The 18,974-nt window shown below is 39.5% G+C and overlaps 1 protein-coding gene across 2 annotated transcripts; it reads left to right on the forward strand.

Annotated features, from left to right (window-relative positions):
- The first annotated feature begins 237 nt into the window (after window positions 1–237).
- Window positions 238–18,615, forward strand: CDK7 (cyclin dependent kinase 7). 2 transcript variants are annotated; one of them, XM_005151897.3, is made up of 12 exons: window positions 238–391; window positions 696–755; window positions 4,442–4,475; window positions 5,585–5,652; window positions 6,564–6,632; window positions 8,243–8,353; window positions 9,965–10,083; window positions 10,570–10,669; window positions 11,502–11,588; window positions 13,321–13,470; window positions 15,173–15,320; window positions 18,426–18,615. In XM_005151897.3, exons 1-12 carry the CDS (start codon window positions 332–334, stop codon window positions 18,449–18,451), a joined length of 1,032 nt encoding a protein of 343 aa, XP_005151954.1. In that variant the 5' UTR covers window positions 238–331; the 3' UTR covers window positions 18,452–18,615. The 2 variants fall into 2 exon arrangements, with proteins under 2 accessions (XP_005151954.1, XP_030907458.1); XM_031051598.2 differs by lacking the exon at window positions 18,426–18,615 and having other exon boundaries at window positions 15,173–18,419.
- Window positions 18,616–18,974: the final 359 nt, after the last annotated feature.

Here is an 18,974-nt window from a genome sequence, read left to right on the forward strand (position 1 = left end):
CTGGCGTTGGGAGCACAGTGAAACCGGGGTGCTCCCGCACAGCGGGGGTTGCTGACCCCTCCAGAGGATGGTGTCTGTGCGCGGTCGCTGTTACGGGTGTGCAGTGCACCGCTCGTTACTTATTTGTTTCTGGATCCTGTGCGGGCCACCACTGCACCAGTGGGGGAGGCGAGGCCGGCAGCAGCTGGAGCCCACTTCCGGCAGCGCTGTGCGCAGCCGCTGCCTGTGCGCTTCGTGGGCGGGGCTTGAGGCCGCCGTAACCGGGACGGGCGGGTCTGGCAGGCAGGAAACGGTCAAAGTTAAAGGCCTGCGTGGTGCCGCTACGGCCGTCATGGATGTGAGTGTGCGCGCCAAGCGATACGAGAAGTTGAACTTCCTGGGAGAAGGGCAGGTGAGCGGCCTGTGCGGTGCGGCCGGGCGGCACCGAGCGGGCCTCGTCGGCTGCGGGCAGGCCTAGCCGCCGCTCGCCTTCCGCACGGGGCAGCCCCTCTGTGAGGGGTGCCGGGCGTGTAGGGCGGCGGTGGGGATGGGGGGGAGACAAAGCTGCTGGAGAGGCGGGTTGTCTCCTGACAGCGAGCCGCAGCAGAGTTCGGTGACCGCCTCCTGAGGGAAGGCGCCAGCAGCTCTGCAGCAAGAGGCCGCACGGCTGCCGGCTCGGCTGCCCGGCTGTGACGCTGGCATCTTTCTCCCCTCAGTTTGCTACCGTCTATAAAGCGAAAGACAAGAACACCGACCGAATCGTGGCTATTAAAAAGGTGCGTGTCGGAGTATTCTCCCCTTATGCGATTGTCCTGGGCTCAGTTGTAACAGGTATTTTTATCCTTAGTAGATGATGCAGTACTGTATTTTCGACTTCGGTCTGAGAACAACGCTGGTAACGCACCAGTGTTTTAGTTGTTGCCTGCTAATGCTTATTCTGATAGGAACTTTTCAGGCTCATGCTCTGCAAGTGAAGAGGGGCACAAAAAACGGCAGGAAGCAGAGACAGGAGACCTGACCTAAATTAGCCAAAGTGGTATTCCATACCAGAGGAGGTCATTCATGCTCAGTATATAAAACTGGGGGGCGTCACCTGGAAGGCTCAGACTGCTGCTGGGGTTGGGATGGGTATCGGGCAGTGGGTGATGAGCAGTTGTGTTGTGCATCACTTGTGTTCATTGTTTTCTTTCTTTCTCCTTTTAATTTTATATTCTCTCCCCTTGTTATTTCCCTTATTATTATTATTATTGGTGGTAGCAGTAGTGATTTTGTGTTATACCTTAGTTACCTGACTTCGTATCTCAGCCAGTTGGATTTATATTCATTCTATTTTTCTTCCCATCCCTCCGGGAGAGGAGAGGGAAGAAGAGGAGGGAGTGAGCAACTGGCTGCACGGTTCTGGGTTACAGGCTGGGCTTACACCACAACAGTGATCAAGTGTCTGGTTGCTTTTGGTTTGCCTAATGATCTATCTTATTTTTTTTTACCGTTTTGATTGATAATGGGAGAACATGTATTCTTGTTCCTAGAGTGTTTTGTTCAAATGATACAGATAACCTGTCTTCAACATCTGTGTCTTGTGTTTCTGAAAGGTAACCTGGTTTGCAACTTGAAATTCTGGTTATTTATTGGTTTTCGAAAAACAAATTAAAATAAAACCAACAATAACGAACCAAACCAACAACAAAACAATCCCCAAAACAACAAACCACACACTTTTCCAAACTTCAGACTTTGTTAGTCCCTAATAGTGTGTGAGTTTGCTCCACCCCCATGCAATCGTGCCTCCTCCTGTCCTTGATTTCCTTCAGTGCGGAAATGTTACCCCGGATTAAGTTTATGGTGGGTTTTTTTTTTTTTGACGAAAATGATCTTTTAAGATACCTGCTTGAATACAAATGTTGAAAATGTGTGTTGTTATAAAGTGTTTTGAAACAAAGTAACTCAACAGCATGAGATACTGTTAAGCAGGCCTTCTTTATTAGTGGCACGGGGGTAGCACTGGGGATTCTCCTCCATAAGTGCTCCCGAGTAATAGCTGTCGGTACATAGTTTATATTTTCTTACTTAATACGTATACATAAACTTTTCGAGAATTAGCGTGTCCCCACCCCATTCCAAGCACTGGTTATGTATGCATTAAGTGCGTGATTTCACAGTCTCTGCTGCCATCTATTGACGTGTTACTGGAACTTTAGTCCTTCCTGGTGGTCGTTTACTTCATTGGGTGGTCTTTCCTTCTTAGAATCATAGAATCATAGAATAGTTAGGGTTGGAAAGGACCTTAAGATCATCTAGTTCCAACCCCTCTGCCATGGTCAGGGACACCTCACATTAAACCATATCACCCAAGGCTTCATCCAACCTGGTCTTGAACACTGCCAGGGATGAAGCATTCACTACCTCCCTGGGCAACCCATTCCAGTACCTCACCACCCTCACAGTAAAGAATTTCTTCTTTATATCCAGTCTAAACCTCTGCTGTTTAAGTTTCAACCCATTACTCCTTGTCCTATCACTACAGTCCCTAATGAATAGTCCCTCTCCAGCATCCCTGTAGGCCCCCTTCAGATACTGGAAGGCTGCTATGAGGTCTCCACGCAGCCTTCTCTCCTCCAGGGTGAACAGCCCCAACTTTCGCAGCCTGTCTTCATATGGGAGGTGCTCCAGTGCCCTGATAATCCTCGTGGCCCTCCTCTGGACTTGTTCCAACAGTACCATGTCTTTTTTATGTTGAGGACACCAGAGCTGCACACAGTACTCCAAGTGAGGTCTGACGAGAGCAGAGTAGAGGGGCAGGATCACCTCCTTTGACCTGCTGGTCACGCTCCTTTTGATGCAGCCCAGGATACGGTTGGCTTTCTGGGCTGTAAGCGCACACTGAAGCTGGCTCATGTTCATTTTCTCATTGACTAACACCCCCAAGTCCTTCTCCACAGGACTACCATGAATTTCCTTTTTGTCCAACCTGTAGCTGTGCCTGGGATTGCTCTGACCCAGGTGTAGGACCTTGCACTTGTCATGGTTAAACTTCATGAGGTTGGCATCAGCCCACCTCACAAGTGTGTCAAGGTCCCTCTGAATGGCATTCCTTCCCTCCAGCGTATCAACAGAACCACACAGCTTGGTGTCATCAGCAAACTTGCTGAGGGCACACTCAATTCCATTGTCCATGTCAGCAGCAAAGATGTTGAACAAGACTGGTCCCAACACCGATCCCTGAGGGACACCACTCGTTACTGGTCTCCAGACGAACATTGAACTGTTGACCACAACTCTTTGCGTGCGACCATCCAGCCAGTTCTTTATCCACCGAGTGGTCCACCTATCAAATTGATGTCTCTCCAATTTAGAGACAAGGATGTCATGTGGGACAGTGTTGACTGCTTTGCACATCTTCATCTTCATCACTTATCCTTTAGTTACCTTTTAGCTTAAGCATGTGGAGCTTCAGTTTTGATTATATATGCTCCTTGAACTAGTTTCAACATTTGTTGCCATTGTTTCATATGGACAAAGAGTCCATTTTACAGTATGGTTACATCCTATTCTAGCAATGTGGTTACATTTCGCAGGCCTTGCTTACAGTAGATTAGATATGCGAACAACCACGCTAAATAAGTAGTTTGACATTTACACAATTTAGCAGTTTCAATGGAAAATATTAACATCTTGTTTCAATTTCAGTCCATGCCATCTGAAGATGGCAGAGGGTCTGGAGCTAGATGGTCTTAAGGTCCTTTCCAACCCTAACTATTCTATGATTCTAAGAGATTGTAAGAAGATTTTGTATTAAAACCAGGTGATTAGCTCTAGTGCTTTGTAACAGAGGAAAAAGTGCACATTACAGTGCTTTGGTTTTTACAGTGCTTTACTGAGCAAGTCAAACAGTATCAATAGTAGGTGATTTTGTTTGATACCCTAATCCATTATAGCATTATAATAATTTACCTGTATAGCTGCTTCTGGCAGCATGTTAAAGCATTCTTTTTTTCTTAACTTTTATAATCTGGAAATATCAGTGATAGGGTTCTGGACTTGAAAATTTCAGGATGGTAGATGACTGAGATAGGACTTTAAGCCAGCTCCCGTTTACAGAGTGTGCTGATTTTACTACAATCATTCTAAGACAACTGTCAATTACTTTGCTCTCATTTTTCCCTAAGGAGAAGCGCGTTAGTAGTATAATAAAGCTTTGTGGCTACGAGGCATTTTGTGCACCCAGTTTGCATTATGTCTGTTTTCAGCACTATCATGTCTATTCTTAAGCTTTTTTAAAAACTAATGCTGTAGAGACAATTATTTTTAAAGGGAAAAAAACAAACCAAAACCAACCTTAGCTGGTAAAGTCCTTCATGGTACTGAAACTCATTGTGTCTTAGAACAGCAATGCTAAAGAATGGGCCCCCTGCTTTTGGGGCAGATGGCTGAACCTTTTATAATATGAAGCATTTCTTTTCAGATTAAACTGGGACATAGGTCAGAAGCTAAAGATGGTGAGTAATAAACCAAATTCTTGCTACTTTATTTGCTTTGTTGTTGTAAATTGGTACCTTTTAATTTGTTACACCTCAACTTGGCTGAGGAAAATGAGCTCAGCTGTTATGTAAGGCTTAGTAGGGGTTTGATTTCCAAACTGCAGGAACAGAAAAAAGCGGCAGAGCTATCTGCATGCATGGTAGATGTCTAAATATGAGTATATAACCACTTAGCTTTCTCAGTTTGAGACTAACACAAACAGGAATATATGGCATAGAATAATAATCTTTACAGCACCGAGGTTAGAATACCTTTTTGTATTGATGCATGTATCCGTCTTAAATATTTTAAGGTTTGTGGGAGTATTTATCTCTGTTTTCAGGTGTTTCCTTTGCTCTATTTTTGTGATTTTAGTGAGACAAAAGTTGATAAAAACAACAATCTTATAACTCTTGTCTCTTTATGGGTTTGTTTTCTGTTGAGAAATTGGGTCTATAGAGTAGTGTTCTTTGATCATGTGCTCTGACTAACCACATGCCTTTAGGCATGGATATAGCAAGTAAAAACCCAATAATCCTGGTCTACTTTTACAGCCAGTGTGGTGCAGTAGAATCTTGTATATGTGTAGCTGCCATTCTTCACATGTCCTGCATCAGGTTACCAACTTGCCAGTGAAGAATCTTTGTACTGAATTCTCCAATTCTGTTTGAAGGGGAGAATTTTTAAGAGAAACTGTGCACTGATCCCAGAGTCCTCACAGCTGAGCAGGCTGCCAGAGAGTTGTGACTTTCTCTTCCCTGTCCCCCACTCCCAGGCTTTTGCTACAACTTCCCTCTTTGCCAAAGGGGGGACATGTTGCTTCATAATCTAAATCAGGTTACTGTGGTGTAGAATTTATTTGCTGTGGAAGAAAGTGTACATTCACTTTTATTCTGCAGAAATCTCATCTATGGCAATATTTGTTGTTTAACAAATTGTTGAGTGGTCTGGAAGTTATGTTAATAGTCCATGATTAACAGAGTGGGAGATTTCCTTGGAGCTAATGCAAATTTTGAAATTTTGTTCTGTCTCTCATCTTTGGGGTTTCTTCTTTTCTTTTCTTTTCTTTTTTTTTTCTTCAATGTAGGAATCAACAGAACAGCCCTCAGGGAGATAAAATTGTTACAGGAGCTAAGTCATCCAAATATTATTGGTGTAAGTAAAATTAATGCTATTTCTAGAATCAGTCGTCGAATACTTTTGGTACAGACTCAGACTGAAATTTAGAATTAGTTGGGTCATGACATGTTATTTAATTTTATTTGAGCTATTTTTTTCTAGCCCAAAATGGGCAATAAACCAATTGTTATAGCAAAAAAAAAAACAAACAAAAAAAAAAACAAAAACAAAATCCAACTGTTTGGTAACAAGGACAAAGTAGTTTGCTTTGAAATCCTATTACTTTTCAGCATGGGGCTGTGTGAAAATTAATGGTGTCAAGAACTGTGGAAATTTAAAGTACCTGATTTTGCATCTCTCTTGATAGACTTACAGGTGAGTACAGTGCTGAATTTAGCCGATTGTTTGCTCCATATGGAACTGGTGACAGCCTAAAGCAGGCTTTCGTAAGCAGTGGTAAAGTGGGATTCATGTGGCTTATTAGGTTTTTGTGCTGGTATCTAAAACCTCTACTGGAAGAGGAAAACCTGTACCTTTTCAGTTGAATTTTGATTGACTTCCAGCTGCAGATAGCTGCAGCTAAAGATACTTTGAAATTTCTAAGCGCTGCATGCTTACAGGAAGCAGATACACAGAGCTGAATCCATAGGAAAACTTAGTCTGGTCTCACAAAAGGGTGGGAGTTTTGTAGAACAGCAAAGTCTGGGGAGAGGACAAGGTTAGATTGCCTGTTGTAGCTGACATGGTGAAGTTTTTTTGTTTTTTTTTTTTAATAATGTGAGACTGAATGAAGAAGCTAAACTGAGTAAGAATTTTTGTATTGCAAGTTGAGAAATTAAAACTAGTTCAGCAAGCTGAAAATCCACATGCAGACTACAGTGGTGCATAAATTTAGAAAACTGGAAGTACAAAAGAGTAGCTTCATCATAATGTGTTTGGTTTTACAGCTTCAAGATGCGTTTGGACACAAGTCCAATATTAGTTTGGTATTTGATTTTATGGAAACGGATCTAGAGGTAAGATTTTAAAAGACTTTTATTTCCATATTTTCAAATGTTTGTTTTTTTTCTTTTTTAATACTGTTTCAAGAAGATTTACTGTTTTCAAGAAGATTTGCCCATATGAGAAAGGTGACTTACATTGCTAGTTGGTTAAGATCATGTCTTAAAAGCAGTTTGAACAATTTCACAATTTTTGTGATTTCTCAGCTGATAATGCCATTATGTTTAAATATTTGTCAGTGTGATCTTCAGGAAACAGATTGTTTACTATGTTAGTTTTTTAGTACCTCAATCCATAGATAAGGCTCTCAGAGTGCAAGTGCTAAGCACAGTATCATCAAACATGGTCAAATAAGTGCAATACTAAAGTGCACCAAGTGATGAGCTGGTGCTAAAGTCACATGCACCTGATCCATTCTTAAAAATGTAACGATGCTAAGTACTTGCAAGTCAGTATCTTCATTCTCCAAGGCCTTAAGTCAGTTTGGTTTTGTGGAAGTCTTTATATGAGATAGTATGAGGCAAGATTTTTTGTTTTGGAAAACTGTCCTAGATAGCAGTTCATGTCAGATCTGTATATGCACACACATTATACCTACTCTGGACTGAAATTAGTGTAGTTGTTAAGCAGGATTATTACACATGCTGTTAAGAGCTAGGGGTTACATTTAAAATGTTAAAAGAAAACATTGACAGGCTAGCTGAAAGCTATTTGTATGCAAGACTGAAAAGGTTAGATCATGTTTTTGCTAATGGAAGATAGTGAGTAGGCTTTTTAGAGGATTCATTCTGTTGACTTAGTAGCTATGCAACATTTAGAGCTGAAGAAGGTGATAGTGAACAAAGAGCAATAAAATACTTCTGTACTACATAATGGTATGTGGAGCATTTAACTGTAATGTGGTATCACTCAGGCCACCATTTTGGACTGTAGCCTGTTGTGATTGGGCATGTGCTGCATACATGAAAATTTGTTTGGTCTTAGCTATTTTTATAAGCCTCCAACAATTTAAAACTTAGGAAATGCTATTACTGAACTGGACTGTAATATTAACAAGTATGTTTGGGTCTAATATAGAAAATACTTTCAAACAGGATGTTTACATAGAATTTTCATGTTAAAAAAGCAGAGAATGTAGAAAATTTAAGTAATTTGTTAAAATACAGTAAAGTGATCATACTTCCTATATTCTTGGAAATAGAAGAGGAAACCATTCACAAAGCATTCACAAAGACCAGATACGTAGGTTGCATAAAGAAAGGAGTAAGTGGGAACATAATTTCAACTTCACTAACACATTTAGAACTTTTATGTGTACATCTTTGTCTTGTAAAGCTTGGGTATCAAACTGGAACTGAGATAAATTAATATACTTGCGTTTCCCCCCAATTTTCTCATTTGCCTATTATGCAAAGTTCATGTAGGATGTCTGGACACCCCATTTCAATTTCTGATCTCCAGAATAGACATTTTCCTGGAAAAAAAAAAAAAAGGTGAGAATGGTAGAAAATACATGATTGCTAATTTAAATTTGATCTTAAAGGATGAAAAACTTTTGATCTGGAAGAATGGAAATAAGTTAATCTTGCATGGTAAGCCTTACTATCAATCTAACACTTTACAGGTTATTATAAAGGATACTAGTATTGTGTTGACACAGTCTCATATCAAGGCATATATGCTGATGACCCTTCAAGGATTAGAATATTTGCATCAGCACTGGATTCTGCACAGGGTAAGCATGTACTAAATTGACAGCCTGGGTGCTGTAACAAAAGTCACATTTGATGGAATTTGAGTCTGAATTCTAATGAAGATAGTTTTGAAGTTTGGACACTGTTAGTCTGTAGGTGTGCATGCCAGCTGGAGAGAGAGTAGCAGTACCAGAAGTGTAAGAACTATTGATTTAGTTATTTAGATATTTATATAGAAGTGCCTCAAGTTAAATGTGATTTTGGTGAGCACTGAATTGAGTCTGGCTGGGATGGACTGAACTTTCAAAACAGCCTGTAAGATGTGGAGTATGTGTTGTTCGTTTGCATTTTTTTTTTTTTGCTTTTGCTTGAAATGGTTCTGGTAATACACTAATGTTTGTCTATACCTGAACAGTGCTGAACAGTGCTTGGGTGCTGCCAGGGCTTCCTTGCTTTTCAGCAAGGAGGCTGGGGGTTGGCAAGAGCTGGGGAGGACACAGAGCTGGGATGGCTGACCCAAGCTGGGCAGAGGGATACTGCATGCTATGCAATGCTGCACTCAGCAATAAAGACTGGGCTAGAGGAAGAATGGGTTGTTGGGGTTTCCATGGTGGCTGTTGTTCATGGACTGCCTGGGTACTGTCTGCTGTGGAAGGTGGTCAGTAATTTCTGTTGCATTGCTTGCTTGCCTTGTTGCTTTTTTCCTCTCTCCATTACCTGTTAAAATGCCATAATGCTCCCAGAGTTTTCTCACTTTTGTTGCTCATGTTCTCTCCCCTGTGCTGCTGGGGCAGAGGCGAGAAGAAATCAGGATAGTGTTATAAAATGGCTGTGTGGGTGCACCTTTGCTGGCCAGAGGTCAACCCACAGGACACTAATACTGCATTAAATTGTATCACTTCCATGATGCCTACAGTTAATTGAAATACTTGTAAGGTCTTTCTGTTATACGTTTGGCAACTATGCAGTCAAGATAGAACTGCTGTTACTTCAGCAAAGCTAAAACCTATTGGGGAGACATTGCTCTGTTGTGATTTGTCTTGTTTTTTAAAGAATCCAACAATTCTGCAGTTTAGATATGATAATATTCAAATGGGTGTGTGTACTGCTTTAAGCCCAGCTGGTAACTCAGAACCATGCAGCCGCTCGCTGCAATCTAGCCCTTCCGGATAGCTGCCCCCAGTTTATATACTGGGCATGACATGCTGTGGTGTGGAATACCCCTTTGGTTAGTTTGGGTCAGGTGTCCTGTCTCTGCTTCCTCCCAACTTTCTTCCCTGGCAGAGCATGAGACCCAGGAAGTCCTTAGTTAGAGTAGACATACTAAAAACATCCATGCTATCAGTATTGTTTCCAGGTTGGAGGTCAGAAACACAGCACTGCAGTAGCTACTAAGAAGGAGAGAAATTACTGCTTCCACTGAACCCAGGACAGTGTGTTTCACTATGTTTTTTTTGTGTATGATTAAATATTCGATTTCCAGGGTTGGTGGGTGGTTTTTTAGGGTTTTTTTCTTCATAATGTAGACTTACAATAGAATCAGAAGCCTGTATATTAGAATACTGTGATAGCACGCTTGCCATGAGGTTCATTATATGCCTGGTTTTTTATCAACACTGACAGAAGTAATTCTTTGCTTTCTGTACTGACAGGATCTTAAACCAAATAATTTGTTGTTAGATGAAAATGGGGTTTTAAAATTGGCTGATTTTGGCTTGGCAAAATCTTTTGGAAGCCCAAACAGAGTTTATACACACCAGGTAGTAACAAGGTAAGACACTATTTTTTAATTACATAGTGATTGTGTAACTGTTTTGCAGTGTCTCTTGAAATGTACCATGCCAAATCAACAACTTGAAAGTTTGACATCCAGCTCATGTGATGTGGCTGTAGTGGCAAGAGCCTCTCAAGGACATGTAAGAAAGCGTTGTTAGCAGAGTCTCTGTAAGAACAGCTGGAGCATGCATCCATGGAGTTGTTCTGGTGTGTGATAACTCTTTTGAAACATGTGGAAACCATATGTATCTCCCTGTGAGCCTGGCTTTTGGAAAGACAGCTGTTACTTTTTGTTACTCTTGACACTTAGAATCTTCTTTTTGTAGATATTCACATTCCCTATTACAAGGCAAAAGCTTGACCCGATTAAAATATTTATTAATGTTTATGGCATACTTATTTAAGATATGCTCTAAAAAGCAGGTCTGCAAAATATACAAATGATTCCCTTTTGTGAGTTTTCTCCAAAATGTGTTTTCAGGTGGTACCGATCCCCAGAATTATTGTTTGGTGCTAGAATGTATGGTGTTGGTGTCGATATGTGGGCTGTTGGCTGTATTTTAGCTGAACTGCTTCTTAGGGTAAGTCTTAAAGTGTAAGCATTATGAATTTGCTGTTCAGTGCATTACAACTTTGTGTGGGGCTTCCTCTCCTGCTAGCAGCAGCAGGCAAAGGCAGATAGGCAGTTTTGGAAAGGAAGAAAAGGAGGGAGAAAAAAGCTTCCAAAAACTTGGCAGCAGTAAGAAAAGTGAAGGTTTGGAATAGACTAAGGTTCCATAAGCATCACAGTCATTGGAAATCTCTGTTCATTACTGCCTATAATTGCTCATAATTTTGCTTTGACTACAAAGTCCCTTTTTTCTTGGCATTGGGTACCTGATATGCAAGGTACAAGTTGAACAGGGCAAGTAACCCCTTTTCTGTCTTCTGCTTAGTTTAAATGAGTTATGACACTGATTAGGCAGCTTCTGTCATAGTGGGTCACTACTGTCCTTCATTCCATCAGTCTTACTGCTGCTTGTGTAATCTAGCTACAATTCACTTTAAATGTTTTTATTATATATAAAACCTTATTTCAGGGAGCACATTATGAAAAGATCACTGTGACCAATCAACTTTAAGCTGGCAAATGCGATGTGAAACCTTTCCTGTGTTTAGTTACTTTACATAAATATGCTGGTGGTTTAATTTACAGTTAACTTTCTGCTGCCAAGTCAGTGCTGTCAAAACTGCATTGCAAAAAGCTTTCAGAATCTATTTGGACATCATTAGAAACCCTCAAATACTGTGTATCTTCTTGGGCAGCTGATACACAAAGATGTTTTCCCTGCAATTATGAGGCATAGCTCACAGTGTTTCTCTAGAACTGAAATTCAGAAATTAATTCAGTCAAATGTTGTTGCCTTCTTTTAGGTTCCCTTTTTACCTGGAGACTCTGATCTTGACCAGCTAACAAAGATATTTGAAACACTAGGCACTCCAACAGAACACCTGTGGCCTGTAAGTTCTTTTGTTTATCAGACTGACATTAGTTTCACTTGATAACTCTCTGGTTTAGCTTTCAAAATTAAGGAGTGTACCAGAATACTCAAGTAGATTTTCAGAATGCAGCTGCCTGATCTCACAAAGTAGTATAAGCAGCTGAGATTTATTGTCTCTCTTGGCAGATCTTTGGTCAGTATAGCAGTGTTGTTAGCGTTAAGCAACAGTAATGGAACGTCTTGGTTACCTTTCTATATTTATCCAGTTTCCCGTGGATATTGGTATGAAATTATTGTTGCTGCTTTATGTTTTTGAGATGCTAGATTAATTAGTCTGCTTTAACCTGAAAGCCTTTAATTGCTTTCAGAAGTAGGAACAATTTTTAGGGTCTTAGTTTGGCCTAGATAAGTTAGAGATTTGGGGTATAGTAAGAAACACCAGACCAACAGCCTTAGGGAAAAGAGTTTATCTCAGAGTAATGGTACTGAAACTAACACAAATTAGTAGTACAGCTATCTCTGAGATGGCAATAAATTTAGTAATGCCAGGTCAAACATAGTGTCAGGGCACACAATGACCTAACCTAACCATGGTTATTAGGCAGACTGACAGGAAGCAGGGCATGGCTTCTTCAGATGTGCAGCTTGGACCAGCTGATGGGCACAGGGGCTCCAGAACTCCCTGAGCAGACCATCCTTTTTTGTAATTGAGTTGTGGAAGCACCCTCTGGACTTTAACAAGTCATCCTATCCCACCTCTGCTCCTTCTCTATGCCACTTTTCCTTTGCGTAAATGGTGCTCGAATGCTATAGTAAGCAATCACCAGATGGAGCTATGGAGGAATACTGCGTAAGGCATTTGTAGCCCAACACAATTCTGTTACTGCATTGAGATTCTAAATGAAAGGCATGAAGATTTTTGCAGTGACAGTTCTGCTTGCTTTGAAGAATTAAGATATAGGTGGGGAGAGAGTAGGAGATACTAGCATGACAGAGATGATGCATTCCCAAATTAATTTGCAAACCCATGCCTTTCAAGAATTGAAAGCTTTATTGTCAGGATTGTAATTGAGCACATTTTCCACTTCAGTGTTAATATTGTATTTTGCTTGGGTAAGCTTAATGAAGTGTGGTGACTGGAGATTTAAAATATTTAAAATATTAAAATATTATGTTTAGATAATTGTCTGCTACCTGATAATTTTTATGATATAATTCGAATATGATGGGATTGATTTCATACCTACAGGAGAATAAAGCATGCAGTTCATCTGCTGCTACCTGCTTGGCTATTTTCTTTCTCTCTCTCCACTTCGCAGATAAAAAGACAAAAAGTTTCTGTTGTGCCTTTCAAAATGCTTTTGATGATCAGCTAACTTGGAGGAGGAGGACAGTGTTTTATTAACTTGAAGAAAATGCAGACTGCTCTTTTGTGAATCTTGCCTCTTCTACCATGTCAGTTCACACACACACAAAAAGTTTTACATCATATGTCTGCGGTTTTCCTTTTGGACTGGTCACTCCTAAAGCAGGAAAGGGAAAGCACTTAGAAAGGGAATGTTTGAAACAGTTGTAACAGTTACTTTTTTTAAAAAAAAAAAAAAGTCTTCAGGACCTACGGTTCTTAAATTAGTTTTATTTAATTGACAAAGAATTAGCAATGTGTTTTGAAAGAGTTTGTTTCTGATGAAAGACAGCAGTTCTCTGTGCTAACTTCAAAAACATATGTTCTATTTCATACACCTTTCTAGGGGATGACAAGTCTTCCAGATTATGTCACATTTAAGTCTTTTCCTGGAATGCCCCTTCACCATATCTTCAGTGCAGCTGGTGATGATTTGCTTAATCTTTTGCAAGGCTTATTCACATTCAATCCTTGCACAAGGCTTACAGCTACTCAGGTATAGTACATTTGCATTATATCCTAATGTTTGTTAACCTACCATTAATACTGGATATAAATGTACTTTGAAGCTAGTAAGCCAGGTTTGAAATGTAATGTCATATAGTTTTGTCTATGAAATACTAGAAACATATTTTGGTAGAAAGAACTCTGAGAGGCCTGAATAATGCTGGCTGACCATCCCTGTTCCAATACATAGCATGTTCCAATACATAGCATGTTCCAATACATAGCATGTTCCAATATATAGCAAAGGTAGACAACTAAAATTTGTATGCATTCAGACAGTTTTAGTATCTGACATTCAAAATTCAGCCACCTAAAGCTTGAAAACTTTAGGTTAACATAGCATGTCTTGTTCCCTGGGTTTGAAAGGTTTTAATCTTTACTTCATCCAGTCTCCTTTTCAATTTCATTTAAACTTTTTTTGGATTCTTTTTTAACATTAAATTCTGTGGTGTTTTAAGCCAGAGCTATGATCTGAATATCCTTTCCAATACACTTGGGTGAAGCTGATCTTGATTTCAGTACTCCTTGATGGGACTAAATGAAGGATTTTGAATTAAAACCTTGCAGAATGTTCTTGTGCAGAATATTGTATTCTGCTATGAGGGAGATACAGCAGTTCCAAAACTATATTCCATCACCTTGTACTGTTAGGGAAGCATGCGAGAAAGAGTTGGTGCCTGAATGGCAGGATTCCCTTGTTGCTTGTTAAGCAAGGCAGATCCAAATCCAGGACATTAGTGCATGTATCTTTTTATTAGAAGACTTTTTCTTAGCACATTCAGGTTTTTTTGGTCACCATCTTCAGGAACTTTCAGTATAAATTTCCAGCTGGTTAGTTCTGCTATGCCTGGGACATCTCTGTACTAGTTCGTACATATGAAGTAATTTTATAGATCATATAGCAGGATAGTAACTTGAATATTAAATATACATTATTTTTCTAGTCTAGCATTTTTATTGACAGCACCACAGTTTAAGGCAGGAAACAACCTGCACTTACTGTATTAGCTTAATTTATAGCTGCCATTGAATGCCATGTAGTGGACATTAGCAAAAGTAATGATGAACTAAGAGAGAGTTCAGCCTCTTTTCCTTAACCACCATTTATGGAAGCTCTGGAATTTTGAAATTTTAAAATAGGGTTTGTAATTCCAGTACATAAAATTAACCCTGCTCACTTGTGTTTATCTTACAATGTAATTCAAATGAAGTTTTTTCTCAGAAATTACAATGAGAAATAGCACAGTTAAAGTTTTGGGAAAGACCTATCTTAAAAGCTATCAGAATAGCTGATGTCCAGATCCTGGGTCAGATCAAGACTTTGGATATATTCTAATCTTTCTTTATTACTACTTCTTTATCCTCTTGTCTCATCTGTCTATTCAGAATGTGAGCTCTTCAGAGCTAGAAATTAGCTGTTTGTAGAAAACCACCTGCAGTGTTGTCTAGAGTTTTGTTAGGATTTCTGAGTACTAGTCAAAAGTAATTATGTTTTGGCTTACAAGTCAAAGTGTGAAGGGCAGTCATTGAGATTACAAAATCTTGGTTTGTCCCAAGGTGACCTTCTACTATAAAAGTATCCAAGGAGTTTTGAAATCCTAATTGCAAGTGCTTTACTTCATTGTAACCTCTTTATAAATGGTGCTCTGATACTTAAACTACTTTGTTGGTTTTCTTCCATTATCATTAAGGCATTGAAACAAAAGTATTTCTCTAACCGACCAGGACCAACACCAGGAAATCAGTTACCAAGACCCAACTGTCCTGGACAAGTTGTGAAGGAGCAAGAAAATGCACTTCCAAGTTTAAAAAGGAAAAGAACAGATGGAGTAGATCAAGGTAACCTTGCTACATGCTCAGAGAAAATGTGATACCTGTGGTGTTTCAGAACAAAAATTCTGAATGCAGTACACCCATGGGCACCAACACCAGCTGAAGCCCTCTAATGATTTATGGTTTAGAATAAATGCTTTAGAGTGAGAATGACTTAGTTCTGTATTCTAACAGAGCTAATATGGAAAAAAGTATGTCTTATGATGCTTAGGAATCTATTTGTTAGGAGAAATACCCAATTCTGTTAATTCCTGTAATGGGGTTTGGTACTGCCCATTAAAACACGGGCTATTATGGTTTCCCACCCCTGTGGGATTTTTTTTCCTTAGACATCTTACTGAGGTGGAAACAACTTTACATCACTTAAAACAAAAAAACAAAACAAAAAAAGGAGGGTGTGAGACAAAGAAACAAAGCATGTTATTCTAACAAATGGCGGAATGTAAATTGGATTCAGAAGACATTTCTGCACTTTCTTAAAAGTGAAGAAGCAAATGAACTGTTAAGACTGCTCTGGTTTAGGAAAGTAGGTACATTTCAGTGATTCTTTCAAAAGGCAAGCCTGTTCCCTAGCATCTATATGGAGCCTCCAGTCTTCCCCTAACAGTAGGATGTGCTTCATATATTCATGGCAAGAAAAGCTCTGAGCACTTAAGACCTGTATTTGCCACGAAATTACCTTGAATTCCTAGTAGAATGGCAAATACTAGTTCTTAAACTGGGAGTTTGATAGATAGCAGATGTCAGGTTAGCATGAGCTTCTTGCTATTGCCAGTATGAGATTGTTTTAATACCAGAGTGACACATTTTTAGAATGCAGATACTTCCATGGAAGCACATGTCCTCTCAAATTCAGAGAGACAGCTACATTATTAGAGTCTAACTTACCTTTCAGGTGCTTGTTTCTCAGTCTCTGTCGAATTAAAGAGCAAAATGCATTACTTCACTATCTTAAGATTCTAATCTCAAATTGAAATTTAACCAGTTGACTCTGGCTGACCCTAGTACCATGGTTCAACCAACATGTTGGAATTCGTTAAGTTACCATAGCATAGGTAATTAAATTAAGCTTTTTAGGTCCTTTTGCAAGGACCATGTGAAGGTCTGTGATCAGTGTTTTGGAGTACAAACCTTTAGGCTTGTTGCCTAAAGGACAGGAATGAGAAAGAAATGCTTCCTTGAATTCTGTGACTTCACCATTTGAAGTCTTGCATTTGACAGTGGGCAGTTTCTAGAGCTGTATCAAGCTAGAACACTGCTTTAATGTCTTCCCAAAAGTCTTACGCTTAGCAAGAGGAAATCAAACTTGTGTGTTAAATGCTAGGAGGTTTGAGATTGGCTGCAACAAAGGCATTTAGGGAAGTCAGCATGACTTTTTGAGACGTTTAAGTATCGGTATAAAAAGCAATATAATGGCAATGGAAATGTAATGGGGTTTGTGTTGTGAATTTTCCATTATATTCTGTAACTGCCTTAGCTGAGCTGACAGAATCAGAGGATCTCAAAGGTAGATCATCTACTGGCCAACAAATGTTAAAGGAGAGAGCTAGTGTTAGACCTAGCAAATCTACCCTGGATTTCATATGATCCTTACATGGTGTTATCTTTTAGAGTTAAAATCTGAATATTGCTTTGGAAGAATATCCTACAGTCTTTGTTTAAATAAAATTCAAGTACACCGCATTTTTATTCATATTAAGAGTGGAAATGTGCAAAGGTAATTTCAAAGAAATAAATTGTTTTCCCTAAAATTCTTAGTCTGGCCTGTGCTTGCATCCTGCCCAGTACACTCTCTTTCCCTTAGCCCTGTTGAGGCAGCACTTGAACTTGGCACAATGAACTGATTACTGATGGGCACCCTCTTGCAAAATGGTACCAGGGACTGGCTGCCAGGAGGGAAGTTTATATGCCATCAGTGTAAGCTGCTTTTCCACAAGAACAAGCCTCTGTAGCTTGTGGGGTGTGTTCACTCAATTGAAATGTGCAGCAGCTGTACTTCTCAAGAAAGTGTGTTTATTGTCAGGACGAAACTATCATTAGATGGATGACTGCCTGTAAAAAGTATTAAGCATGCAGCATTTTTAGGTATTGCTACCACTTATTTCTTATCAGTGAGGTAGGTGGAGACACTGATGCTACAATTACATCATTGTCCATCTTCTCCACTCTGGCAAACATGTAATCAAAAGCAGCACTGCTTCCCAGGGACAAGAATTTCTAATCCTATTAATCTGCATTTCTACAGAGTTGTAGGTTCACAAAACAGATATAAAAGATACAGCACTAAACTTTTTCCTTAGTTAATGCGGTATAAGGAACCTGTCTAATTTCAGAACCATTCTGTATCAGTTTGTGGGGAAAAAATCCCACAACATAGTATCTAAAGTTAAGAATTTGTTGTTTGAGCATTCGTTTAAAGTTCATGGGTATGATTCAGTGTTAGTGTATTTTAGAGGAGACCTCTGCCTATAGGGCAGGTAAAAACTGTTGGGTTGTTTCATAATAAGCTTGATATCCACTCCAGAAGGCAGCTATGGTTTATTCTACCTACATTACAAATAAGTAGCATATGAAGAAGTAACATGACAAGATCTGGAATAGAATCAAAAAAGTACTGCCCTCATCATTCTTACAGGTGATACTAAACAAATATGTGGTTAAAACAGTGAGGCAGACATTAAAAGGGTTATTCCTTCCTGCTGACAGCTTATTGCTGGGTAATGATAGCACCTAAAAAAAAATCAGTGAGTGTATGTGTGGTGGGGCAGGGTTAAGCCTTAGAATAGCTTGCCTTCTTTAGGTTTAAAAGTACAACTAATTGGCTAGCTCTTTAAACCAACAAAGAAGTACTTACATGTATCTCAAATGCAGTTAACACAGTTACAGAATATGGGACTCATTTGGAGTATGCATACTGATTCAAGTGAGCTTGGATTCTAGCATCATGTCATAGATTCACGGGGAAAAGTAGTCATGTACTACTGCTGTCGCAAACAGTATTAAGCAGCTCAGAGAAGATCCATCTCAGGAACGGTATCAAATGAATAGTAAAATCTTGAGGAGGGGGCTGTACTCCTTTACTTTGGCAACAGTGTGATTTATATTTTTCAGGATTACCAAAAAAGCTGGTTTTTTGATTGCTGTGGATGGTGGATGAAAGTAAGTGAAAATGGCCCAAGTCCCAGTCATTGAACGAAAGCTATAGTAGCCATTGGATGGTTATTTTTTAATATTTCTGTATGTAACATGTTAATATTTCCTTGATGAAGCAATGATTTAATAAAAGTGGTTTTAAACAAAACAAGAAGATTCCTTTCTTTGGTTTTGATGTCTTGTTACTTTGACTCATACTGTCAAAACTGCTTGATGGCTACAGATTTACACAGCCTAATTCCTGCAGCAGCTACCAGCTTACACAGCACTGCACCAGCTACCAAGAAGGAATAAAAATGACTGCTACTGCTGAACCCATGACAAACCTTTATGCTGAATTACATGCTATCATGTGCAGATTCATACCCTGTGGAGGAAAACTATGAATAACATACTTTTCACCTGGATCTTTGATGTACCTATGACTGTCTGTCAGCCCATATATTTTTCATAATGTGGAAAAAATCTGTCATTTATAAGTGAAGGCAGGTCAGCACTCTGGAAGGA

Source organism: Melopsittacus undulatus, chromosome Z (assembly GCF_012275295.1).
Source record: "Melopsittacus undulatus isolate bMelUnd1 chromosome Z, bMelUnd1.mat.Z, whole genome shotgun sequence".
Taxonomy (NCBI): Eukaryota; Metazoa; Chordata; class Aves; order Psittaciformes; family Psittaculidae; genus Melopsittacus; species Melopsittacus undulatus.